At 42.3% G+C, this 27,367-nt stretch overlaps 1 protein-coding gene across 1 annotated transcript; it reads right to left on the reverse strand.

The window, feature by feature from the left end:
* Window positions 1-4,354: 4,354 nt before the first annotated feature.
* Atpaf1 (ATP synthase mitochondrial F1 complex assembly factor 1) lies at window positions 4,355-27,366 on the reverse strand. The gene is made up of 9 exons (XM_029476202.2): window positions 26,803-27,366; window positions 23,570-23,678; window positions 21,677-21,727; window positions 21,019-21,081; window positions 16,551-16,601; window positions 14,944-14,991; window positions 13,409-13,504; window positions 11,059-11,166; window positions 4,355-5,230 (listed from the first exon to the last, which is right to left on the reverse strand). The coding sequence occupies exons 1-9, from the start codon at window positions 27,126-27,128 to the stop codon at window positions 5,036-5,038; spliced, it is 1,047 nt and encodes a 348-aa protein (XP_029332062.1). The 5' UTR covers window positions 27,129-27,366; the 3' UTR covers window positions 4,355-5,035.
* Between the last annotated feature and the right edge of the window lies 1 nt (window position 27,367).

The following is a 27,367-nucleotide window of genomic DNA, read 5'->3' on the forward strand; positions in this document are numbered from 1 at the left end:
GGATAACTGAGATTGCTGCTGTGGCTGGAGTTTGAGGTGACTGGAAGTTGCTCTCTTCTGAGAGCATAAGGGCAGGTGGGGAGGGCAGGAGAGTATAAGGAGAGGGGGCGGTACATCTCCCTGCTGAGCAGGTTCCTCAGTCTCATAGGTAGGACTCAAATAATCTGTGTGAAGGAGTGTCTGGCATATGATAAGGCCCCAGAAAATGTTAGTGGCTATTGTACACACTGAAAAGCAGAAGCCAGTTTTGGGCTCACAGGATCTTCTATTTTCTGCATGAAAAGTCCCCCTCTCTCACTCTTTCCTTTTTGTTGTATATATGTATGCTTTAATAATATTTACCTGTTATTTTCGATTAGGCCATAAACTACCAACCTTAGCAGTTACTAAGCTCTAGCAAAGTTTATATCTCCTGCCACACCAGAAAGGGGCAAGCCCTCCTGTCCTTCTCTGAATGGCACTGGTCACTGCCTTGTACTGTCATTGTGCATGTGTCTTGCCTGAACTATGCCCAAGGGCAGGGACTGAACCTATGCCCAGAAACAAGCAGGCTTATGTTTTGCAATCTTCACACCTGCCTTACTTTACCTGGGACGCTCACCCCAGCTCACGTAGCAAGTGAGCTGCAGCTCACGTCTGCAGAGATGGCTCTCCTGGCCAGTAAGCCACTGCGTTCGCTCCCCTTATTTCATAGCTGATATCTGAGTAGAGATAATTTTACTAGCTTACTTTCTTGTCTTTGTTTTGGGGATATAAACTACTGAGAGCAGAGGCCCCGTTTATCCTGTCCACCGATATATTCTCACTTTAAGTATAAAAACTGGCGCTTGGTAAGTGTAGTTGCCGAAACAAGGCTTTCTCAAGTGCCTGGGGGAGTGGGCATCTGTGTCTCTTCTTTCAGACCGAACAAAAGGCCACTATCATAGGGAATGGCTTTACCTCCTAAATGAGTTGAAAGAGAAACAAGTATGAATATTCTGAAAACAAGGTTCTAGATCTAATGTTCAGAATACCCAGCTTGGAGCAAGGAACACAGCTCATCCTCCTGTGTGCAGCACTAACACAGCAGTGGGTGCTGTGTGAGCAGCTGCTGAGTTGTTAGAGCTGGGGATATGGCTCACTGGTAGAGTGTTCCCTAGCAGTGTGAGGTCACAGGGTTTAACTCCTAGCACCAAAGCAACTCTATTGTCTTACTGTCTAAAAGAGAAAGAAGCCAGTAATTCCAGTAAAAGTGCATGCCTGTAATTTTACCACTTAGTAGGTAGATGCATGCAGGAAATCAAGGCTAGCTTTGGCCATTATCATGAAGCCAGTCTGGGTTACACGAGACCCTGTCTTGGACATCTGGGAGGCAATGGGGCTGGAGAGAAGACACAGTAATTAAGAGCACTGACTGTTCTAAAGAACCTGGTTTGATTCCTAGCACCCACTTGCTGTTTCACAACCATCTAGAACTCTAGTTCCAGGGGATTCAATATCCTCTCTGGCCGTCATTGGCATGCAAACATACATGCAGCCAAATGCCCATACGTATAAATTCTTTGTAATGAAAAATAAACTCAACAGGATAAGGGGAGAGAGAGTGAGATTGGGGGGGGGTGGCGGTGGCATTAAGTTCCAAGTGTATCACTAGTTACTTTTGTGTCATTGTGAACATACACCTGACAGACAGCTTAAGCAAGGATTTTTTTGGGGGGGCTCCTGCTTCCAGCAGGTATAGTCTATCATGGCTCAGAAGACCTGGCAAAGTCCATGCAGTGGAAAGTGATAGCTAAAGCTTGTTCACATTGAGGCCAATGATCAGGAAACTAATCTTGAACTAGAAGCTGGCATACTACCTTTAAGGCCATGCTCCCTGACCTACCTTTGTCAGCGAGGTCCTACCTCCCAAAGGTTTCATACCCCCTCACCCTCACCCCCCAAGTAGTGCTGCCACTGTGGACCACATGTTCAAACTCAGGCAGGAGCTGTGGGGAAATTTACATTCAAATCACAATGCTATGGGATTTAACAGAGAAATGTGTAAGTCAATACGAGTTTTTTTTTTGCTAAATCTGTATCATTTATTAGTTCAACAATTGAGTTTCTTCTGTGGTTCAGGTCATGACTCTAGCACTGAGAATAAAGATAAATCCTGACCCTCAAGGAGCTCACAGTCTAGTGGGGTAAACACACACAAGTAAACATCACACGATGTAACTGGAGTAACTGGAGCAATAGCAACTACCAGGAAGAGCAGTCTAAATCCCGTGTGAATGTCTGCAGGTGAGAAAGACCCATGCAGTGGACATTCTCATAAGGAATGGATAAGGCAATGGTTGATCACCTACATCCGAATTGGCTAGAATACACACTAACATGTAGGTTCCTGGTGCTTTGTTCAGCACTGGGACATGCTGATTCAGCAGGTCAGGGTCCTGGAACTGCATTTTAAAGAGCTCTTAAGTGACTCCACTGTATCTCAAGTTAAGAATCAGTGAAATAGGGTTTATTGTTTAAGCTGAAATGAAGAGTGATCTATACATCTGAAATGTTGGGAACTGAACTCAGGGCCCAAGTTATATTCCTAGCCCCCAAATTGGTCTTTAATGAAGAAGAGAAGTAAAGGAGAGGAAGGGATTCAGTATGTCCTAGGTTCCATAGTACTCTGTACACATGCTAACTGTAGTCTTACAACAATCCTATGAGGTAGATATCATCCTCAGGTTCAGAAGAAAAGGAAGACTTAAGAGTTTAAGTAATTAGTCATTAACAAGCTAATGAAAATGGTGATATTTGAACCCAATTCAATGGGTGTCAATGCCTACCACCATCTTAGAAATACCATTCAGGGCCGGGCGGTGGTGGTGGCACATGCCTTTAATCCCAGCACTTGGGAGGCAGAGGCAGGTGAATTTCTGAGTTCAAGAGTCAGGGAACAAATTTATAGACTAGCTATGGTTTTCACTTATTATTTGCTAGATCTCTTTGTTAAAGTAAATATTATCAACATTCACATGGTACTTTAGTCACGTCTGCTATAATTACCCGTGGATGCATCCTCCTTCTTTGGTAAGATGGGACTGAGGGCAAAGCTGGGAAGAACTAGGAAATAAATGGCTAGTTCTTTCTTCCCCTATCGTGTTCTCACCATCTAGTAGAGGCATCATGAAAATATTCTATGGCTGAGAACTGGGTCTATCTAGAGAGAAAAACAAACATAACTGGATACCCACAAAAGCAACCCTACCCAACGCCTAAGAGTCTTGGGACATGTATCATCCAGAAGCTTGAAAGGCATTTAAGGAAAACTGCAGGGTTGATAGATCTCAAGTTTCTCAAAATGCACACTTGAAACCATATCGGGTCTAGAAGCTGCATTAGAGATCAACTCACCCTTTCGCACAGCTTCTTCAGTTAAATAAACATTATCTGTTTCTTGATTCAGAAAATAATGGGATGGCCAACCCTACTCTCTTAGTTACTGTTCTATTGCTGTGAAGAGACACCATGACCAAGGCCACTTTTATAAAAGAAAGCATTTAATTGTGCACTAGCCTATGGTTTCAGAGGTGTAGACCATAATCATCATGGCAGACAGCATGGCAACAAGCAAGAATGGTACTGGAGAAATAGCTGAGAACTATGTCCTGATACATACACACACACACACACACACACACACACACACACACAGAGCCTGGTGTGGACTTTTAAAACCTTGTATACCCACAGTGTCATTCTTCCTCCAGTAAGCCACCTAATCTTTCTAATCCTTTCAAATGGTTCCACTTCCTGGCAACTAATATATGAGCCTATTGGTGGGGATGGGAGGTGTGGGGTAGGGTGTCATTCAAACTACCACACCCACTTAAAAAGCTTTGGGAGATGCCTACCCTAAAAAAAGTCTGTAATGAAGAACACACATAAACTGAAAACACTACTTAAGTTTCTACTCACCGTAGTTGGTGGCACCCAGCAGGATCAGGCAGGGGTGGCAGACTGAGGTGGAGCGTGTTAGACTAAGTGACAGGTGTGGGACAGGGAATGCTCTGAGGTCATAAGGTTGGTATGGACCCACTACTCTTTTTTACCAATGACCTTGGGGCCATGATACACGTGCTTCTGGTGCTGAAGAATAACTTGATTATTTCTGGTGTTCCAAGAAATCACTGAGCCCCAAGATGAGTTCTGATAAAATGAACCCCGACACTGATGCCACCAACAGTATAAAGCTTAGTTTCCACTATGCTGTGTAACAGAGACCAAAAACCAGACTTATTTTATTGCTACATTCCCTGCACTCAATCTGGGAACTTTGGCTTCCACCCACATTTTCATATAACACTTATTTTTTTAATCATGCAAATCTAGATTGATCTCCTTAGAAAAAGGTTTTATTTACACTGTAGTGATTCATCAGCTTCTCACAGGCAGAGTTCAGGGAGTAGGGCCATAAGCGACAGTTTAACAGTATACAGGCATTGAACCTGTTTATTGAAGTATACCCGTAATTCACTGAGTTACACTGAAGGCAACTCTGGAGGGGCATCCACAAGTCTTTATTCTGATGAGAATAGCCGGTTGTATTAGAGTCTGGCCAGGAGTTTTGGGTTATGTTTTTAGCCAGCTCACTGGTGCATGGAAAGAGTATATAAAGCCAACATCTCTAAGATCTTCAAGCTTATTGCTACAGTTTATGAAGTCATAGAAGTGGGAGCTATGAGGTCAAAATGGCCAGAATGCAACTGCACTATTACACTAAATAAAACCAAGCCAATAGTCTTGTGGATCCCTGAATATTTCTCATTCCAAAGGCCAGAAACACTGAAAAGGAACCCTTATGCTGAGAGGTAATTATCAGAATAATTGTATATCTTTGTTCCTGTATCAAGTATTAGGGCTCATGTCCACAATCACGTCTTGCAATAAGCGTACACAGTAACTCTTTACAGGCTGCTTGTTGCAGATGCTGAGCTCTGGAATTCAAGGGTGTGGGTGGGCTTCAGGCCATCCAGGACTGAGCCAACACTGTGAAGAGACAATCCGGATACCTCTAAGTCTTATCTTGGTTCTGGGCACGTTTCAGTTCAGCTCCAAGTCCACTCTGCTCCAACTCAGCGATGACAGACATATATTTGAACTCATTTGGTCTGAAGTTAAAGGTCTCTACTAGCCCATAGATCTCCTTCCGATCGGTGGCGTAGAAGAGCTGAACCTGATTGGCGATGCACTGTGCCTCCACAACATTCTGCAAGGCAATGAGAGCAGTGAGGCACTTTCCTGCACAAGCCTGAAGCTCTGTGCCCGAGTTCTGTGGAGGAGTCACTGTTCCTGAAAAGCTTTCCCGACTCCCTGACCTCTCATATCTTCGTTAGATGTTCCTTCCACATGGGCAAGGCATCTTGCTTACCACTCTCAGCACCTTCTCTTATATTTGTTTTTCTTTTTTTTTTTTTTTTCTTTTTGGTCTGGACTCTTAATATAAAATCTTCAAAGATACAGACATCATGACTTATTTTATGTTCCAATACATAGTGATATAATATTTGTTGAGTAAGTTAGTTCAAATGATAACAATTTCTCTATTTAGCTCCTAAATAACCACTACATACATCCCAGGAAGAGGGGTAAGAGTTACCTAGCTCTAAGAATAAGTGTGCAAGTACTAAGTTCTTGACTAATTAGACACACTTGAGTACAACCTGTTATCTTGTTATTGATAGCACCCCAGTCAGAAACACAGTGGCAAAGCCAGTTGTGATGATATAAAATGTCTGCAACTATCATGGTCCTTCCTCCTTTGGTAGTTTGAGCTCTATTCCTAGTGTGAGGCTGTACTTAATGAGTTTCTTCTAGCAATTAGACTATGGTGAAATGATTGGAAAGGGCTCTTGTTATTGGAACATAAAAGAATATATGTTGAATTACTTGTTCTGGGGTAAGCTGGCATATCATGAGGACATTCAAGTAGTCCTAAAGAAGAGCCAAGGAAATGAGTGGACCCTTAAGCCCAGTCCGTCTTCAGATGACTGTAGTCCTAGTGACATCATGACAGCAACTTTATGAGACTGGAGCCAGGACAACCTGGCTAAGCTGCTCTTGAGTTCCTGTTCCACAGACTGTGAGGTAATGCTTGTCATTGTAATCTACTACAATGCTACAACGTGGAACAATCTGTTATGCAATCATTTATAACCATTTCCAAGGTTCAGAAAGTGCACTATAAGGAAATGGTGAACAGCATGACAGGAGTGTATGTAGGGGAATGCACAGGCAATCTCCTCAGAACCTAATGGAAGAATTAGCTGAGGGCTGGTGAGGGCTGAGTTGGTAAAGGCACTTGCCTTAGACCTGAGCTTGATCTCTGGAGCACAAATAAAGATGGATGGAGAGAACTGACTCCACAAAGTTCTGCTGTGGTTGCCATACACATGTGTTGTGGTTGCAATTCCTCCCCATCATGTGCATATACACATACAATAATAGTAAATGAAATGAAAGAAGAAACACTTAACTGAAGTAACTATTGTTTTCTACATAATCTATAGTTCTAGCTGGCCAGAAAGATTTATCTATTATTACCATGTTTACACAGACAAAAGTACTCCACACAAATATAGGGGAAAAAAATCACTTAAAAAATGACTGCCCAAAATATGTTATGTGGGCCAGGATTTAACTCTGTAGTAAAGGACTTGTCTTAAAAAATGCAAGGCCTAAGTTGAATTCTTAGCATTGGAAGAAAAAAAGTTTGTTGTATCTAGCTATAAAATGATGTGGATATGTTTATTTTAAAAAAACATGGGATGTACTTCTTTCTACAGAGTATTCATTTTAAACCTTTTATGTTTTAAACTGGGGCTGGAGTGGTGGGCTCAGTAGTTAAGAGCATGCATTACTCTTGCAAGAGGACCTGAGTTCAATTTCTAGCATCCATGTCTAGTGGCTCAAACCACAGGTAACTCCAGCTTTCGGGATATCCAATGCCTCTGGACGCTGAGAACACTTGCACTCACATGCACATTCTCACACTCAGGCATACACACACACACACACGACTAGAATAATAAAGAAAATCCTTTAAAATTATGCATTTTTACTTATGAATTTATTATGTGTGTCTGATGTTAGCAGGTATGCCATGGCTCATCCAATGGAGATCAGAGAACAAGTTCCAAGAGTTAGTTCTTTTCTCTACCATGTGGGTCCTGGGGACAGAACTCAGGTCGTCAGGCTTGATGATGGGTACTTTTATCTGTTGGGCCATGTATACTGGGATCTCATAGTCAATGTGGTTTAGACAAGGCAAATTGATTGTCTGGTATGTAATCAAATGTTATAAAGCCAAAACAACAACAAAAAAAAACCCACCCCACATCACCATCCCTCCAAAACCTTAATGATACTACAACTGCATCAGTCTGAGACTATCGGAGTGAAATGGTGAAACAGAACAAATCAAGACAAAGTTTCCTGTGACCTACCTCTAGGGCTCATTTAAAACACTGTGTTTAAGTGCACAGCACAATTTCTATGTCATATTTCCATGTGACTCAGAGAACAGACTTTGCCATCAAAGTAGTAAAGGACTTGTCTTAAAAAATGCAAGGCCTAAGTTGAATTCTTAGCATTGGAAGAAAAAAAGTTTGCTATATCTAGCTATAAAATGATGTGGATATGTTTATTTTAAAAAAACATGGGCTGTACTTCTTTCTCCAGAGTATTCATTTTAAACCTTTTATGTTTTAAACTGGGGCTGGAGTGCCTTCTCCCAGTCTTGTCTGAAATCTCTGCACTGTCCATAATTTTACCTTCCTAGTTCACTCGCAACTCTAACAGTCTGCAGCTGAAGTTCACTGTTCCAGTGTCTCACCCTTTCACTTCCCTCTCTACCCAGCTTTATTTTCTGGTCTTGGCCGCTCAGTTACATCATTATACCACACAGCTGACTACAGTTAAGCCTGTGCTTATATCTACACAAAATTCTCTTTTCTATTTCCTTAGACTGTGCTGTGCAAACACTTTCTATAAACAGTAAACATTTTAGGCTCTGGGGGCCATAGAATCTCAAACTACTCAACTCGATTACAGAACTAAAGCAGTCATAAGTAATATGTAAATAAATCCTAATTTATATACCCTGAAATTTGAATTTAATACTTTTCACATCCCATGAAATACTAATTTTCGTGGTTCTTAATCATCTATAATTCATAGGTCTTACAAAAACAAGATGTGGGTTAGATCCAGCTCATAGGCTGTGCTTGCAGACAATAATCTCACTTTCTTTTCTTCTTTCTTTCTTTCTTTCTTTCTTTCTTTTTCCCTCTCCCTCTCCCCCTCCCCTCCCCTCTCCTCTTCTCTCTCCCCTCCCTCCCTCCCTCCCTCCCTCCCTCCCTCCCTCCCTCCCTCCCTCCCTTCCTTCCTCTCTCTTCCTTTCTTTCTGTCTCTGTCACTGTCTCTGTCTCTCTCTTTCTTGGGTTTTTCAAGACAGGGTTTCTCTGTATAGCTCTGGCTGTCCTGGAACTCTCTGTAGACCAGGCTGGTCTCGAACTCAGAAATCCGCCTGCCTCTGCCTCCCAAGTGCTGGGATTAAAGGCATGCGCCACCACCGCCTGGCTCTCTCTTTCTTTTTTGAGACATAGTTTTTCTATGTAGTCCTTGGATGTCCTGGGTCTTGATTTTTAGATCCACCTGTCTCTTCCTCCCAAGTGCTGGGATTAAAGGTGTATACCACCATGCCTGGCATACTATCTCTTTTTGACTCAAATATCTAACCCCATGCTCTCATGTTTACTCTGAGCTGATGGCTTTTCTTTTCATTAAAAAACAAAAACAAAAACAAACCTGACAAGAGCTTCTACAAGCTGCCACTAACTCTACTCATCTAACTATACTATACCTTTGTCCTCATTTCCTGACTTTTCTCAGTTATTAAACTCCTGGAGAAAGATTAAGCCCTCATTTCCAGACTTGCTCACCCAGAATATTATTCCTTTTCTTTCTCCTACATGGCTAATATTCTTCTCCCTACCATATATTTCCGTATTATTTATTCAATACTTAAAAGACATCCTTGTTCCCACTTACTTTTTTTTTTTTAATATTTATTTATTTATTTTATGTAAGTACACTGTAGCTGTCCTCAGATACTCCAGAAGAGGGCATCAGATTTCGTTACGGATGGTTGTGAGCCACCATGTGGTTGCTGGGATTTGAACTCGAGACCTTCAGAAGAGCAGTCGGAGCTCTTAACCACTGGGCCATCTTGCCAGCCCCTTGTTCCCACTTCTTTCCTCTACCCAACACCTTACTTTCCTTCCCTTGAAAGAGTTAATGTTTGCCCTTTCAAATCCACCCAATATCACAATGGTTTTTCTTACTTTTCCTTGCTGATGTTTCTTCATCTCTTTAGGACTTAGTTCTTACATCTTTTCTCTTCTGCACCCTCATTTACTTTCTCGGTATTTCATTCAATCCATGGCTTTAAATACAACCTATCCCCTACAGCTTTTCTGACTACCAGGCTCATGTATCTACCTGACTACATTATATGGATAGCTAATAGACATCTCAGATTAAGTAGTCCAAAAGTGAGGTCTTGATTTTCCATCCAAAACTACTCTTTCTTCAGCCTTTATCTTAGCTAATGGCAAATGCATACTATAAGTAGGATTCTGGGTCACTGTCTTCCCGCTGAGTGACACATAGTTTAGGAGGAAGGAAAAATCCAGAGAAATAAGACTGGGCAGTTTAGGAATAACAGTCAGGGAAGTAGAGTCCCCACTCTGTTCCAGTCAGGAGTCTACTGTTACTGTGAGACATCCCATGGTAGTCTAGTGAAACCATTTCCTTCTCTCTATGCAGCTGGTAAAAGACAAAGAAGAAACATAAGTGGGTGTTGTAATGGAGGAAGAGGCTTTAAAGTGTCCAGTCTTCTGAGGCTATCCTACATAATCGCTGTCAGTCAGATGGAACTGAAATAAGCAAGCCTTAGACAGACCCCAAACTGTCTCTGGTGCCTGGACACGTGGAAAGCAATGGGCATCATCAGTTAAAGGCATGTGGCTGATGCTCTGTCCCAGTGATTCAACTGGAAAAGGACGAAAGGAAGTCCCATGGTGGATGTTATACACCCATCAACAGTGGAGAGGAAGATAAAGATACAACTATTACTCTAGACTGTAAGCTCATCCCACACTTCATAAGTCACCTATGCGTCCGTAATTTTACCTGAGATCTCCAGGGCCAGATGTGTCTTGGTTTTAGTATTACTGGATTTTATAAAGATATAGGTGAAGATAATATGCAACTGTGTTATGATCCATAATCAAATACATTAATACTTCCTGAATAAAATGTATAATATTTTGTATCAAATGAGTGTCATAACTATAAATGACCTCATCTCAGTTTAAATGAAAATTTAGCTCCAAAAGAGTTTAAGGAAGGCAAACTGTTGGGATGAAATGAGAATGAAACAATTTTCAGCACTAGCCATGGTGGCTTACACCTCCGATCCCAGCACTTGGACAGAGGCAGGTGGATCTCTGTAAGTTGGAAGCCAACTTGGTTTACTTAGCAAGTTCCAGGCTAGCTAGGGCAACATAGTGAGTCCCAGTCTGAAATATAACAACCTATTTTCAGGGCCAGTGAGGTAGCTCAGTGGATTAAGATGCTTGCTGCAAGATGACCTGAGTTTGATCCCTGGAAGCTAGATGGTGGAAGGAAGAGAATGGACCTCAAGAGGTTGTCCTCTGATTTTTTACACATGCATCTTGTCATGTGTCCCGTTCCCAATGTGTATATGTGTGTGTGTATGCATGCACGCACACACACACACACTTAAAAATTACACTGAAACAAAATACCACCACCAACAAAAGCATTTATTTATCTGTGTATAAGTGTACTTCAACTTGGAAACTGTAAGCAAGACAAAATTGTTTTCAACCACGAGAAACAAACTACATACAGGCATCTTTCCTTAATCTAGACCCGAGGCATCAAAAAGAGTAATACCTAAATACCTACAGGTCTACTAGGCAAACCCAAGAGACAAATGCAGAGTCTTACCAGAAATGTGGAGTCCATTTCTGCTGTCATCAGCACTATGCCCTTTTCTTCCTTAAGTTCAGGATAGTGATATAAAATCAGCTGGCTGGCTGCTGCATCCCCTCGGGTCTGCATAGAGGAACACTTATCAAAGCTCAATAAGGTACCACCACAACAAACTGCAGTTACAAAGCAACAGAGTCTGGAGCAAATTCTAGCTCTTAATAGCCCCTTGGGTGCTGGTGAGTTAGAGGACTGGTATGTAGGACAAGGTCAGGCCTGCAAAGACATGGCGAACTGACAGTTTTCATGGTGTTATTTGTGTCTTCAATTGGAAAAGATTTGGCTTTTTTCCCAGAAATGTTTACAAAGGCAATGAATCCTTCATCGTAGTCATACATTTAAAAACAAAATGGTACAGCAGCTACCAAGCTAAGGTCTAAAGAAAGCGATGTGCTGGTGTAATTGCTACTTCTACGGACTAGTGCATTTCATCTGCTCCCTGTGGAGGCTCTAAAGTCTGAGCTCTTTTAAGCTATAGCTAGCAGTGGAGAGTTTGTACGCAAGCCAGATTTCTATTGTGTGGCTTTAAAAAATTATCTGGTTGGGGCAGAAAGGAGAGAAAAATGACAAATGTGTAACTTCATGAAGAATGATCAGCAAGGCCACCTGACCTCAAGTCTAGACTAGGAAGAGAAGCCGAATTTAAAGCCAATGCCGTTGCATAGCATGGAAGAAAACAACCACACTAACAAGCACATCCCTGGGCTTCAGCTTTAAAGCTTCAGCAGGCATCCTGTACGTATTACACTGAGCTATTGCTAAGGCGCTCTTAACAGTTCATCCTCTTAGTTCTCTCACCACACTTCTAACATACTGATCATTCTGGCCAAAATCCTAATACTAATTATTTTGATCATTATGTTTCTGAAGGACTTTCTCAGGGTCTGTTATGAAATTCATACATGATACTATCACAAAAAGACATATACCTCTCATTAGATATTGTGGTGATTAGAATGGAAAACGTCCCCCAAAACTCAGGCATCTAAAGGCTTGTTCCCCAGTTGGTGGTGCTATCTGGGGAAAGTTATGAAACTTTTAGGAGGTGAAGCCTTGTTGGAGGACATATACCTTGGGGGCAGGCAGCCCTGAGGGTTTATATCTTTGCCCACTTCCAGTGGTTATCCACTGTATGCTTGTTGAAGAATGACCTCTCAGCTTCCTGCTCTGGCTACTTGCTATCATGTCTCCCCAGCCATTACAGAGCCCTGCTCTGGAACTGTAAGCCCAAATAAACTCTTTCTTCTATAAGTTGCATCTAGAATGGTGTTTTATCATAGCAATAGAAAGTAAACATGGACAGACATACAGTATGAGGATCCTGCTGTATTGCCTTCCAATCCCATTCTAGAGTCATTTTCTACTCTGTGCTTTATATTTTAGCTATGAACTCCATCGGGGCAGTCCTTTTCTTGTAGGACCTAGTAGGGTTCTCAGGACAGTGGTCAATGTTTAAGTTTATAGACTTTGGAGTAAGACAAGCAGGACTCAAAATAGTTTACTACTTACTTAGTAATGCAAATGACCTTCCCTATGCACACCTTCTCCTCTACCAATAGAAGTAGTAACAGTAGCCACTTCATGACATATTTGATAAGATTAAATGACAAGTATGAAACACCCACTGCATAATATCTATCTAATGCTAACACTTAACAAATTCTAACACCACAATGTCAAAGCTTGCCCCTTCACTTTATTCTGTGCCGTCTGCCTCGGCTTTAAAGCCAAAACAATACAGGTTTTTACGTTTTTTGTTTTTAAACCAGGTGTGTGCTCCGAATATAGAATGCCAATCCTAGTTACTATGAATTAAAATACTGACTCTTCTTTTAAGTCTCAAGTGTACTTTGAGCTATGTTTTTTACTCTAATATTTGTAAATAAAACAAAGAAAAAAAGAAAGCAAATAAACTAATATGTATGAAGTGAAAACTATTCATCTAGCATTTTGGAAAAGGCTACCTTGGGTTAATAAAACACAGGTAAGACATGGAGGCCTGCCTCGGTGGGCTCATAGCTTGGGCTACAACGACCCATTTGTGTTGAGACACATGTAATAGATGCCATAGAGGTTGCGGAAGGAGACAAAAGAGAGACAATGAAGCTAGAGAGCTGCTTTCTGACTTCAGATATCTGCTATGGAGGCCTAACATTCAGAGTATTACAGTTCAGCAGCAGCACAGCAGGTACTGCTGGACTCAGCCAGTGTTCTGGACCCTAACCCCAGCCCCAGGAAGGTTTCTACTCTTACCAAAGGATACGCTTCTTTTTTATACCCCATGTTTTGTAGGGCATACGTCACCTACCTGAATATTTATAAGTGCAGTGAAGTGGAGCTCTGTACCCGTCCATTGTCCTACAAAGAACTCATAACCATCCCTTCTTGGTAGTGCACAAAGAAACTGTGGAAAACAGAAAAACAAGGAGACCGGTGAATAAATGAAGTCATTTCTTCAATGTCTAATCACGAGTAGCACTTTATTTCTTCAATGCTTGGATAGTTTCTCTATTTTCTCTTCCTTCCCTCTTTCCTTCCTCTGTTCATTTTTTTTTTAATTTAAAGAAAATGTCTCATGTATCCCAGGCTGACCTCAAACTTATACACAGTGAAGCATGACCTGACTCCTGATTCTCCTGCCTCTACCTTGAGTAAGCCTTAGAATAAGCATGTGCCGCCACATCCAGTTGATGGGGTACTGGGAATTGAACCTGGGGTTCTGTGCATGCTAGGTAAAGTAACCTACTGAGTTATACTCCCATCCCAAAATGCTTGGCTTTATGGGATGAAATTATGAAATTAATTATGTGATAGTATGACAAATACATGCACATTTCTCAACCCATCTAAGAAGGAACGTATCAGAGATGAAATTTGAGAGCTGACATTTAGCAATATTGCTATCCAGCCCACCAGTATGATATATATCTCTGATTTGCTAAGGTAGTCTTTATTTCTTACAAGCAATGTTTGAGCAATCATAGCTGTCACACTGGCTACCCATTCCCTATCCCTGGAACTGTGTGGTGGATCACTACTTCAGCATCAAAATATTAATTTATTTCTGGCACATATTATCAGAATAGCATGAATAAAACTATCAAGAAAACTCTAACACAGGAACCTCATGGAAGTTGTGAAGATAAAGGTCTTAGGTGCTGTCTAGTTTCCTTCCCTTCCTTCCTTCCTTCCTTCCTTCCTTCCTTCCTTCCTTCCTTCCTTCCTTCCTTCCTTCCCTCCCTCCCTCCCTCCCTCCCTCCCTCCCTCCCTCCCTCCCTCCTTCCTTCCTTCCTTATTGAGGCAGGTTCTCTCTATATAGCCCTGGGTGGCCTGGAACCTGCTATGTTGACCAGGCTGAATAGGATTAAAGACACGTATTAGTACACTGGGCTCTATGGTGCCTTTTCATACTTACATATACTGACAGATTAAGACCTATATCAGAAAGGCCTAATATGTAGTAGAGTGCTAAAAGCCATTTATAAGAATGAAAATACCGGGGCTGGTGAGATGGCTCAGTGGTTAAGAGCACTGACTGCTCTTCCAAAGGTCCAGAGTTCAAATCCCAGCAACCACATGGTGGCTCACAACCATCCGTAACGAAATCTGATGCTCTCTTCTGGAGTGTCTGAAGACAGCTACAGTGTACTTACATATAGTAAATAAATTAAAAATAAATAAATAAATAAATATTAAAAAAAAAAGAATGAAAATACCACTTATCAATATAATTAGCATATAAGCACCATTGTTAATAGAGCATTATATCATGAGAAGAACTGGTTTGAAATTGCCTATTTGGTAGCACTTATAAGCAATTCTGCATAGTCACTACAGACTTACTGTTGGGCAGGACTGAGCCCTGTTCCAGATCAAATCAAACTTCTCTTTCTGTAAGTTAGAAAAGAATAAAATTAACTCACAAATAGAAAAACATGAGGGGCTGGTGAGATGGCTCAGTGGGTAAGAGCACCCGACTGCTCATCCAAAGGTCCGAAGTTCAAATCCCAGCAACCACATGGTGGCTCACAACCACCCGTAATGAGATCTGATGCCCTCTTCTGGTGCGTCCGAAGACAGACAGCTACAGTGTACTTACATATAATAAATAAATAAATCTTTTAAAAAAAAAAAAAAAAAAAAAAAAAAAAAAAAGAAAAACATGAAATGTCACAATCACACTAGATTTTTCCCAAGAGTGAATTCTAGAACTACATTATGGCTAAAACAGGCTTTTAAGTTCCACCATTTACAAATCACTCTTTTTTTTTTTAAGATTTATTTATTATTATATCTAAGTACACTGTAGCTGTCTTCAGATGCACCAAAAGAGGGCATCAGATCTCATTATGGATGCTTGAGAGCCACTATGTGGTTGCTGGGATTTGAACTCAGAACCTTTGGAAGAGCAGTCAGTGCTCTTAACCACTGAGCCATCTCTCCAGCCCTACAAATCATTCTTATAATAAAACGACAAGAAAACCTGATGCATACTTTGCTGCTCATTGCTACAGAGTATATATGAAGACTAAGTCCTCCAATGCTTTAAAGTCTCCAAGGAACCAGGTAGGTACTCAAGGGAGACCTGAGAAGGCCTGTCCAATGAGCTGGTATGAAAGATCTAAAACAGCAAGTACAAACTGCACAGGTTGTGGAGTTCATGAAGGTAAGAGCATATATGTATAAGAAGTTAAAACAAAGGACAGAGAGTGCTCACAGCCAAAGGCCTGGCTTTTCTTTCTGTATGCATTTTCGTCTTTAATCTTATACTTAGGTAAGCCACTCAGAATACAGCGGTGTTCTTCAGTGCACTTTAAGGTAAGAGATAATCTCTCTCTCTTTCTTTTTTTACTTGCTATGTAGACAAGGCTGACCTCTAACTCACGAGACCTGTCTGCCTCTGTTTCTACCTCTCGAGCACTGGGATTAAAGGTGTGTACCACCATGTCTGGTTCTTAGCTATAGTAAAGCAATGGCTAGCAATCACCTTTAAAACAATTCCAAGAAGGCAAAGCCAAGAAAATGCCACTTGCTAAGGGGAAAAGCTGGAGAGGCCCAGAGGGAGCTCCGGGTCAGCTCAGCATTTGCCATACACACAGGGAGGGAAGAAAGCCATGCTGTGGCCGTGTCTGGACTCCCCACAGTTTGGTTAGAAAGTGAAAATGAAATAAAATGCATTTGGAAATCACTCAGAAACATGAACTTACACTAGCCTCTCTGGTCAGAGACTTGGAAACATTTCTAAACCAGAACAAGAGAAAGCAAAAGTCATAAATATACCATATGGAGCTTCCAATCTCTGCTGCTTAGGGCATAATAAAACTCTTAGAGCTGTAAAGTATAAGTTCCTGAGATGTCATAAACAGAGGAGAAGTAAAGGCAGCTGCCTGAGAGGGTAGGAGTGCTGACCTCATGCTGAAACACTTTCATCTCCCCTTCAGATTACTCACAGGAATAACTGCGTAGACTGTGTCTTTTGCTGAAAAATACTGCTGCCAAATCTGCAATAAACAAACAAACAAATGAATGATCTGTGACAATGTGGGTATTCTTTTCAATGTACACCAAGATACAGTGCTAGCTTTCATCCTCGGAGTATTATTCTATCTGATAATAGGGAGGAAAACTCATTGTGATGTTCTTACAACTAGTATATGATTAAAATTTTAATACCGTATGCTCTTCTAAATGATTAAACTGTAACTCTCTAAGAATCTCTTTCTAAGATTCATTTTTAATGTATAGATCTGTCTCTGTGTACCATGTGTGTAGATGCCCTTAGAGGCCAAAAGGGGTGCTGGATCCCCTAAAACTGGAGGTAAAGGCAGCTATGAGCCTCCTGATGTGGGAGCTAGAAACGGAACACAGACCCTCTAGAAAAGTAGAAAGTGCTCTTCACTCCTGAGTCCTCTCTCCAAATCCTACACTGTTTATTTCTTAATAATCAAGTCTGGGAGCTGGAGAGATGGCCAACAGCAGTGGTTAATAACATCTCCTGCTCTTGAAAAAGACCCGTTTGGTTCTCAGCATCCATACTAGGCAGCTCATGGCTGCCTTTTACTCCAGTGCCAGGAGACCAGTGGGATCCAATACCTTCGGCCTCTTCAGGCTCCTGCATTTATGCATACAGTACCCTTACAAACAGACAACTGATAGTAATTAAAGGGGCTGGAGAGATGGCTTAGCAGTTGAGAGCACTGAGGTTCAACTCCTACTGCCCAGATGGCAGCTCACACCATCTGTAACTGTAGTTTCAGGGAATCTGACACTTACTCTTGGCCTCCACAGGTACTGCACACATGTGATGCACAGACATGTATGCAGGCAAAACATCCATATACATATAATGAGAAAATAACCTTTACAAAATAAATTCTGTCAAAGAAATAGTTTCTATGACCTCTGAAATAATTGTTCTCAGGATTTATCTTGTTTGTGATAGGCTTTCACAAGTTCTTTATCCTCTCCCCATACCATACCTCCCCAGCCAACTGTGAACTTTCTTAGAGAGGAAGAATACAGGCCACTCAGAGGTTAGGGTCTGGAGCCAATGGCCTGGGATGCAAACCCTGGCCCTGATCATTTACTAGCTAGTCCATCTTGGACAAATCTCTGGAACTTAGACGACATCGATAAAACAGCAGTGACACCAACCTTATAGGATTGTTATGAAGACTAACTGAGACTGGCAGAGCAGACACTAAAATAATGTTGGCTTTTATTGCTTATTGCAGGCAGCTCTTAAAATTCTGCATCCAAGAAGTCCTACATTTAGGGAACAGATAGAACCTGCTGTCTGACTGGGATACAGAGCAGTCACAATCTCTCTGCCTGGCATCAAAGAACACAGAGTATAGTTGATTTTCATGATGTAAATACCCAAAAATAGTGAGTAGGTTTATAAAGTATAAAATAAGAATACAGGGAAAAAGAAAAAGAAAAACCACAGTTTTATTACACTATAAGAATAATTTTGGTCGTTTTTAGGAATGTTTTTTACAATATATTGTATATAGTCCATGTGCAGTATCCTCGCAGCACGTATGCATGTTCTACGCGCATGCTTTTTACTGACCTCTATTATTTTTTATCCTCTGTGGCTTTTCACATTGAGGGTTTTTACTGGAATTTTCTTTTTCCCATCTCTGACCACCTTCCCCACCAGTTCTTCTTTAACTCAAGGCTAAGTTCATACTTCTTCCCTTCATCATTTCATCAGAAGTTTTCCTAGGAATTGTCTATTTCATCTCTCTCTAGAGATTGTGCTGGCTAGTTTTATGTCAGCTTGACAGAAGACAGTCATTTAGGAAGAGGGAGCTGCGATTGAAGAAATACTCCCATGAAATTGGCCTATGGACAAGAATACGGTACATTTTCTAGTAAAAAAAATACATTCAAAATTTTTTATTTTATTATTTTATGTGTATGACTATATGGCTTGCACATACATATGTATGTGTACCATATTTATATCCCCAAGAAGTCAGAAGAGAGTTTTTCATCTCTTGGAAGTGATGTTACAGATGGTTGTGAGCCACCTTGTGGATGCTGGGAATCAAACTTTGGTCCTCTGCAAAAGCGATAAGTGCTCTTAACTGCTGAGCCAATCCTCCAGCACGTTTGTAATTAGTGACTGATGTGGAAGGGCCCAGCCTATTGTGGATTGATGCCATCCCCCAGTGGGTGGCCCTGAAACATAATCAAAGCAGCTGAGCAAGCCGGTAAGCAGCACTTCTCAATGGGGTTGATGCAGCAGCTCCAGCTTCTCTACTCCCGCGATTTTGAGTTCCCTCCCTGACTTCCCTAGAGGACAGACTACAAACTGTACGCTGAAATAAACGCTTTCCTTCCCAAGTTGCTTTTGGTCATGGTGTCTTACTGCAGTAATAAAAACCTAACTGAAACAAATATGTAGTTTAAATATGGTCCTTAGCATTGAATGCATCTCCTTCACTGGTTTGCAAGCACTGCGTAGGCAGATATTAGTCTATGCCATTACCAATGTCCTGCAGTCCAACAGTATCAGATGACCATGATGCTAGAGACATAGCTCAGTGGCAGAGTGGTTGCTTAGCATGCATGAGGTTCAGTTCCCAGTACTGCTCGGCGGTGTGAGGGGGCAGGCAAAGGGAGGGAATTTCGCTTATACTAGGACTTCTTAAAATTTTTCCACTTGTGACTTCCTTTTACCCATGAAATTTGATTATGGATATATGTAATATAAAATAGGCACAGGAATCAAATATTTACTGATATTAAATTATAAAAAATATTTCAAAATAATTCTTTCATATACATATAATTTTATAATTTATTAAAGACAAAAAACTTGTATACTATTGAGAGGTATGTGCTTATTTTTAAACAACTAAATCTTGACTGAAATTCGATATTGTAAGATATAAATAATCAATATTTTTCAGAGGTGACTGATTTTTAAAAAAAAATTAATTGCCAATGTTTAGAACATTGTTTTACATAAATATTTATTTTTTAACCCCATGTCTTTAAGTTGGGAATAACAGCATCTACTTCTAAGGGTAGACATTAGAATTCAATTAAGAAATACTTTTGGCCGGGCGTGGTGGCGCACACCTTTAATCCCAGCACTCGGGAGGCAGAGGCAGGCGGATTTCTGAGTTCGAGGCCAGCCTGGTCTACAAAGTGAGTTCCAGGACAGCCAGGGCTATACAGAGAAACCCTGTCTCGAAAAACAAAAAAAAAAACAAAACAACAACAACAACAAAAAAAAGAAATACTTTTGAAGCAACAAGCATAATGCCTGCCTGTGTTTTTATTATTCCTTTAATTGCTATAGTGTTCATTAGCACATAAACCTAAAATATAATGGAAGTATAAAGAATCCTCAAATAGTTTTATACAGGCTAAAGAGAAAAGAATTACAGTCATAAGTAGGAATGAGCAATGTAAATCAAGGTACACAGAATGACAGAACAGGCAGGGCGGATCATGAATGCTTTCGAGAGACGGTTAGGAAATGCCTATGGAAGGTCCTTAGGCCACAAATGCCAAGGAAATGAAAACGGGGTGTGGGGAAGGGGTTGTCACTGGATATTTGGAAACTTGTTCCCAACACAGTATGTTTTCATTTATTTTAAAACATATCTATAGCACTTACTCTGTGCCAGGATTCGTTCTGAGTGCTTCACAAACGTTAACTCATTTCATTCTCAAATAGTTTGACAAGTAGGCATGTAGCTGTTACCACTTTACAGTGGGCAAACTGAGGCTCTGAGAAATTAACTTGTCAGTCAGATAAGTGGCAGAGCTAGAGCTTAAAAATGGCAGCTTATTTCTAAAGTCTAAGTTCCTCCCTCCCTCCTTCCCTCCCTCCCTTTCTTTCTTGAATGGAGGTTTCTCTGTGTAGTCCTGGCTGTCCTGGAACTCACTGTGTAGACCAGGCTGGCCTCGAACTCACAGAGATTCGCCTGCCTCTGCCTCCTGAGTGCTGGGATTAAAGGTCTGTGCCACCATGCCCAGCTCTACTGCTTTAACCAGCACATTCTCTTCTCTGTAGCAAGCAGAACCTCAAGCGCACTCAGCTAAGACAAGGGAAAGGAAAAGCTACATGGAGGGCAGCTGTGCTCACCACTATCCCACTGGCACACCACGGGAGCCTATTTGGAAAGGCAGTGAAGAGCCAGGTATAGAATCCTGATGACTTTAAGTGAAAGAGAAAGGGTAAACCCAAGTCATTAGACATATAAAAGCAAGACAAAGAAAGACACATTTTAAATGTCACTGTTATTTATGTGACTCATCACTTTTATCCCTTAGGACTATTTATTATTGGGATTGAAAAAGGTGTAAGAAAAATGTCTGACCTTTTCTGTTCTCAGGCTTGGTTCACAGAGCAAATAATCTCAGGGGGTGTGCCTACTCATTTCCACCCATTACCTGTTTTATTTCCTCCGCAGTTTTGTCTTTCACCATCTCAACGTTGAAGACTGAACTGAGAGTCTTGAAAAAAGAAATAGCAATTAATTTAACATCTACAATTAACGGTAACAACAACCCCAGCTTAGTTCTGTCTCAAGCCTTGTGGAAAAGAATGTCAGCACAGTGAAGCAGACCTCCAGTAGGTAGGTACAAAAGCCTCTCACATGCTCAGAGAATGTGAGTCTCTGCTCCCACACAGACCTTCACAGTTCTATTCCTGGGCAGTAACTATTAGGTCATCAAGCATCCCCAGATGCTCCAGTCTCACCAGTCCTGCAGCACTTTGCAGCTGGTAAAGGGAGAAGCACCGGCTGATGCTCCACCAGGGAGCTCTGTATTTGTGCAATAGGTACAGGCTCTATGTGGTGTTTTGATTTAGAAAGGAGTGCTTTCCGTTTCCTTCAAATGTCTTGTAGCATCCGTGGATCCCAACCTAAGTTAGAAATCATGTCAAGGAACAATAACCCAGACAAATATTTCTCATCTCTACTGTTGGGGAAAATCGCCTTAGACAAAAATCCCTGAGCACAACAAATATGTTTACATTTGCAGCCTCTTATTATAGATGTCCCACATGACTTCAGACTTAGATTTCTATATTTAACTAGAAACCTACCTTGTCCTTAGTGAATCCTTTGCTCACAGGCTGTTTCCCCAAGGCATCTGTCTGAAATACATGAGGACACAGACTATTAAACTATACTTTCCTCATAGAAAGAAAGAAAGAAAGAAAGAAAGAAAGAAAGAAAGAAAGAAAGAAAGAAAGAAAGAAAGGAAGGAAGGAAGGAAGAAAGAAAGGAAGAAAGGAAGAAAGAAAGAAAGAGCAAGATGGGACCGAGAGGTGCCTAGGGAACTTGTAATACACCTCTGGATAAGTCTGTGAGGGCACTTCCAGAGATGACTAGGTCATGAGGGCTCTGATCTAATGAACAGATTAATCCTTTGTTGGATTCATAATATGAAGATATTGAGAACTGACGAAAGGTAGGCTGTGGGGTCTATCTGGAGGAAGTATGTTGTTAGGGCATGTTCTTAGGGGCTCTATCTTATTCTGATCTCTTTCCATATCCCCCTTTTCTGCTTCCTAAGCAAGCCCACATGCTCTTTGACATGACGTGTACTGACAATTCTGAAACATGCAAAACCCAGTCCTTCCTCATCAAGGATGTTTCTGTCACAGAAATGTGCTAACAACTGATACATTTCCACTCTAAAAAGGCCAAAAACAATCGAAAGTGGTTCCAGCTTGGCTCAAGTCTCTCCAGAATTAGTTCCCATGCACCTCTGAGATTACAAGTTTTCAAATGATATGTTGTAAAATCACTTCAGTGGATTGTTAACAGAATTTTTCAGGAGATGAAAACTAAGAATACACTACCCAGGTGTGATGACTCACACCTGCAATCTGAGCCCGTGGGAGGCTGAGGCAGGACGGTTACTGAGAGTTCAAGAGGGTTACCTACTAAGTTCCAGATGAGACTGGTTTGCAGAGTGAGAACCAGACAAACACAGGAAAAGAATGTATTACATGTCACCAGAACACTGCTGCACAAAAGTTTCGTTTGTTATATGAAACATACACATGTATTCTAAGTAGCAATGTAAATATATTTCCTACTGTGAGTTGTGGTCAAAGAGTCTGGAAAGCATTGCCCTAGATTATCATAGCTAGCTTTCTATACCCTTTCCCCAGCATTGGTGCTCAAGGATCATAAAGACTAATGATGCATTAACGTCGTTTTATGTGCCAGGGATGGTGCTGGAGAGTGCACGACACTACTTCATCCAGTCTTAGCATATTCTGTGAGGTAGGTATTATTATTTCTAATTCACAAATAGGCAAAACTAAGGCACAGAGAAGTTACATAATTTGCCCATAACTACCTAGCTGGTAGCTAAAAGCTATGACTCAGTCCTTGGCACGTGGTTCTGGAACTTGTCTTTTTATCAGGCAAGTTACCCTACCTCTACCTTTTAAACTCAATTACTTCTGCAGCCATGTATACACATTCAGACATACACACCTACAAATAATAACAATAATAATAAAATAATAATAAATAATAATAATAATAATAAATCTTGCTGGGTGTGGTAGTGCACAACTTTAATCCCAGTTCTCAGGAGGCAAGAGAATCTATGAGTCCAAAGCCAGCCTGGTCTACACGGCAAGTTCCAGGCCAGCCAGAGATAGACAGTGAGACTCTATCTTTAAAAAAAAAAAAAAAGCAAACCCAGGACCTCCATTGAAAATATCCCCTGCGTCCTACAGCTCAGTGCCATGAGCACCTTGACCACTAGACTATATTTCTTATGAGTGGGGACTCTCCTCTCATTCTTCTACATTCCAACATGACTACAGGATCTTGTCTAGCAAGAGCAGGGTACACATTTACTGACGGAGAATGAGAAAAGATGAGATGTTCCGGTCACTGGCGACCACTTAAAGGGTAAGGGCTAGTAAACTTATACAAGACAAAATCAACCTCCGAGGCCCAGTACACCTTACCTTCTGCTCCATACACTTGATAAAATCACTTTGTTTCGAGTGCCCCACTGGCTGCTTTCGGAACTCACTGCGCTTCTCCAGGCGGGACTCAAAGGCAGCTGGGTCAGACCTGACAAAAGGTAAATAAAGGTGAAGCACGCAGGCCTTTGTGGGTTTTGAAATAAGGAAGCACTCCATTGCACCTCCTCAGAGAAGGGACACAGACACCATGAGGCGGAAGGGTTTGCATTCAGTTGTTAAGAACAGGGCATAAGCCTGAAAGTCAAGGCAGTGGAAAGCAAAGCCAGTCACTCAGCTATAGTAAGCCTCTAGGGATCAGCAGTGCAACACTCCTTTTGTTTTGTTTTGTTTTTCTTTTGCAGGCTACTCTCTCAGGTGATGCAGGGCTCTCTTTCTTAGGTTCTTAAGCCACTCAAGAGAGAAAATACCGTCAGGTCATATTGCTGGGTTACCTCCACAGGCAGGAATCCTACAGCGTGCCTACTCAGTGTTAAGGTTTTACCTGAATATACCTAATTTTTGACGTCTCCCTCTATACCCACCATCAGATCCTGTACTCCAAATGGATGCTTTGGAAGAAGGCTTAGTACCTGAGTATCTCCCTGACCTATCAGACAGAACATCAGAATTCATCCTTTATCTTAAAATGGGGATGCTCTTCAGGCTTGAAGGCTAGGCTGAGGCAGTCATTGTTACCAAGAATACTTCAGAATGTGTAGCTGATTATGGGATGCGTGGCTTTGTAATCGTAGATGAAAACATCATCCAAGAACTCTAGCTACTTGCCTGGGAGACACACAACAGTTTGGGTGAGAAACCAAGGATAGCTTGTTTAACCCTTTGGTAGACCTTCACAGTCAAGACATTATAGGGTACTGCCTATTCCAAAAACTGTTTGGATGTGACACCAAATGTCAATCTCTTCATTACTATGTAGATGGGATGATCTTTTCTTTTCTTCTGGAAGGACTGGGTCAGCCCAGCTAATAAGCACGGATGTACCTGAGCTTGCCATGGTGAGTACATAGAAAACAGGGGCACCCTGCGCAGTAGAGTTCTTGCTGTGCTCTAGGCACATAGAAAATAGCTAACACACTGTCCCTACTTGAAGAAATTTACTACCTAGTTGTATAGACAGATACATAAACATGTACAAACGCACTGCTGATAATTATAACCATAACAAAATTTTGCTCAAACATCCTTAAATGACTGAGGTGGTTTCATGACTGTACTTTTGACTGTTATTATTTCCCATATTTGGAACACATTCCTCCAATGATTTAAGAGCTAGACCTAGACCATAGTATTTGGAGTTTAGGTATTAGATTGGTCTAGAGAGTGGCAGAGAACTAGCGTGTGAAGGTTTTACATCAAGCACTAAGCAGTTTGGACACTGAAGAATTCAATAGGGCACCTTGCAAAACTCACTTTCTGAAATATCAGTATGTATAAATGTTGATGGAATGAACTAAGGAAGGAAAGAGACCATTACTGGCCCCTGAATAAGTCTGAATAGATCCACTAAGTACTCAGTGAGATGAGACACCTCTTTGGAGACGCTTGTGTATTAAAGGGATCAGAGAGAAGTGGGTGGAGAGGACTGCAGGTCAAGTACTAATCACAAATATTTGAGACTATCTAATGTTTGAAGGAGAGCAAAAGTATTCACTCATTTATTCCATCATTGCTTCAAAAAGCATGGAAGATCACTATATTCATGGTAAAGTGACAGACAGGTGGAGGGTTCCAGGGCTAGAAGTGGTAAACCCTAGTGTCTTAGTCAGGGTTTCTATTCCTGCACAAACATCATAGCCAAGATGCAGGCTGTCGAGGGAAGGGTTTATTCAGCTTACACTTCCATACTGCTGTTCATCACCAAAGGAAGTCAGGACTGGAACTCAAGCAGGTCAGGAAGCAGGAGCTGATGCAGAGGCCATGGAGGGATGTTCCTTACAGGCTTGCTTCCCCTGGTTTGCTCAGCTTGCTCTCTTATAGAACCCAGGACTACCAGCCCAGGGATGGCACCATCCACAATGGGTCCTCCCACCCTTGATCACTAATTGAGAGAATGCTTTACAGCAGGATCTCGTGAAGGCATTTCCTCAACTGAAGCTCCTTTCTCTGTGATATCTCCAGCTTGTGTTAAATTGACACACCAAACCAGCCAGTATACCTAGTTAGAGGATGCTGCTGCCCCGCGTGAAGACGAAGAACTTAAGGGAGTGGAATTAAAATGAGACAAAATGCAGAGAACTTCTAGCCCGTAACATCTGGCTTCCTTTCAGAAGTGCCTTCCTATAGCACCAAACTCTCAGACCACCCTTCCTTACCTTCATCCTTCAACCTGGAACTAGGCACCCACTCTACCTACCTTAACAGCCATAACCCTACGACATTTTTCCTCTTCAGTGCTGGGGATGGAACTCAAGGCCCAGTGCATAGTAAGCAAGGTCTCTTCCACTAAGCCACACCTCTTTCATCTTCACGGTTTACCTTCTGGAAGCTGAAGCCTTAGGAACCCTGGTTTCGGTCAGATAAACCCTAACCAACTGTGTGACCTCGGGCAAGCCTCTACCTCTCTCCAGATCCCTACATTTCCTTAGTGAGAGGGTTCAATGGGCAATACAAACACTATCATATCAGTCTTTGCCACAATCCCAGTTTCCTTTCCTGGCAGTCAGGGCCCTAAGCTGGGAGAGCCTGGGAACCTGATCTCTCTGGCAGGTATCTGCTGACTCAACATGTGACCTTGAGCAAATCAAATGCCTTCGCTGAAGGTCTTTTTTTTTTTTTTTTTTTGGTTTTTCGAGACAGGGTTTCTCTGTGTAGCCCTGGCTGTCCTGGAACTCACTTTGTAGACCAGGCTGGCCTCAAACTAAGAAATCCACCTGCCTCTGACTCCCAAGTGCTGGGATTAAAGGCGTGCGCCACCACGCCCCGCACGAAGGTCTTCATTTTTATCTTCCTAAATAGGGGACAACTTTCTCTGAGCTGTCTTCCTCATAGGGCGTTAAAGAGTGTTTTGAGAACAAAGCACAAAGACGACTGTGGAAAGATCCAAAGAGTCTGCAGAGATGTGACTTTAGGCAAGTGGCCTGGCCTCTCTGAACTTGGAAACAAACTATTGGTATAGCAGGGACAGGGCAAACCCACCGTGCCAGAGAGTAGTGCGTACCGGAAGCTCTGCCCGCCCGTCGCAAGTCCCCACCCCCACCTGGCCAGGACCGCACCTGCGCAGCTGCTGGATCTTGTCCCGGTAGCGGTCGTAGAAGGGGTTCGCTTCCAGCTCGCTGACCCCACTGCCGTCTGCTCCCTCGGGGGGCAGGCCCGAGCCCCGGCGCACCGGGAACACGCGCAACTGTGCCGGTGACACGAACCCCAGCCCCAGGGCGCGGCTGCGCACCGCACACAGGCCTCGGTAGAGGCCCGCCACCTGCAGGACTGCGGGGCACGCTCCACCCGCAGCGGACACTACGGCCGCCATGGCCGCCTGCGGCTCCCCCTCCTCCTCCTCGGGCGCGTCAGCCTCGGCACCCGGCCCGCGCGCCTGCTCCATCTCCCGCAAGGTCCGCGAGGCCCGCGTTCCGCCACCGAGGTTCCGCGCGTTTAAGGTTCCGGATGCTGGAGTGGAGAAGGGACAACGACGCTTCGGGCTGGCAGCTCTCGGTTCTGTCCACCCGCTCTAGGGGTGTCGTGGCGCGTCTCCTCCCGGGAGTCTGCCGGGATTCACCCCACCCCCTACCCCCGACCAGCAGCCTCTGCGCGCCAGGCTTCTTCTGGAAAGCTGGCTCGCAT

This window comes from Mus caroli, unplaced genomic scaffold (assembly GCF_978045245.1).
Source record: "Mus caroli unplaced genomic scaffold, Mus_caroli_1 scaffold_6, whole genome shotgun sequence".
Taxonomy (NCBI): Eukaryota; Metazoa; Chordata; class Mammalia; order Rodentia; family Muridae; genus Mus; species Mus caroli.

Coding starts and splice junctions, on each gene's coding strand:
- Atpaf1 (XM_029476202.2), bottom strand. CDS start 27,128: ATGGAGCAGGCGCGCGGGCCGGGTGCCGAGGCTGACGCGCCCGAGGAG. Junction 13,505..14,943: donor GGGCTCAGTCCTGCCCAACA/GTAAGTCTGTAG, acceptor TGTTTTCCACAG/TTTCTTTGTGCACTACCAAG. Junction 11,167..13,408: donor CTGCACTTATAAATATTCAG/GTAGGTGACGTA, acceptor TCCTCTATGCAG/ACCCGAGGGGATGCAGCAGC.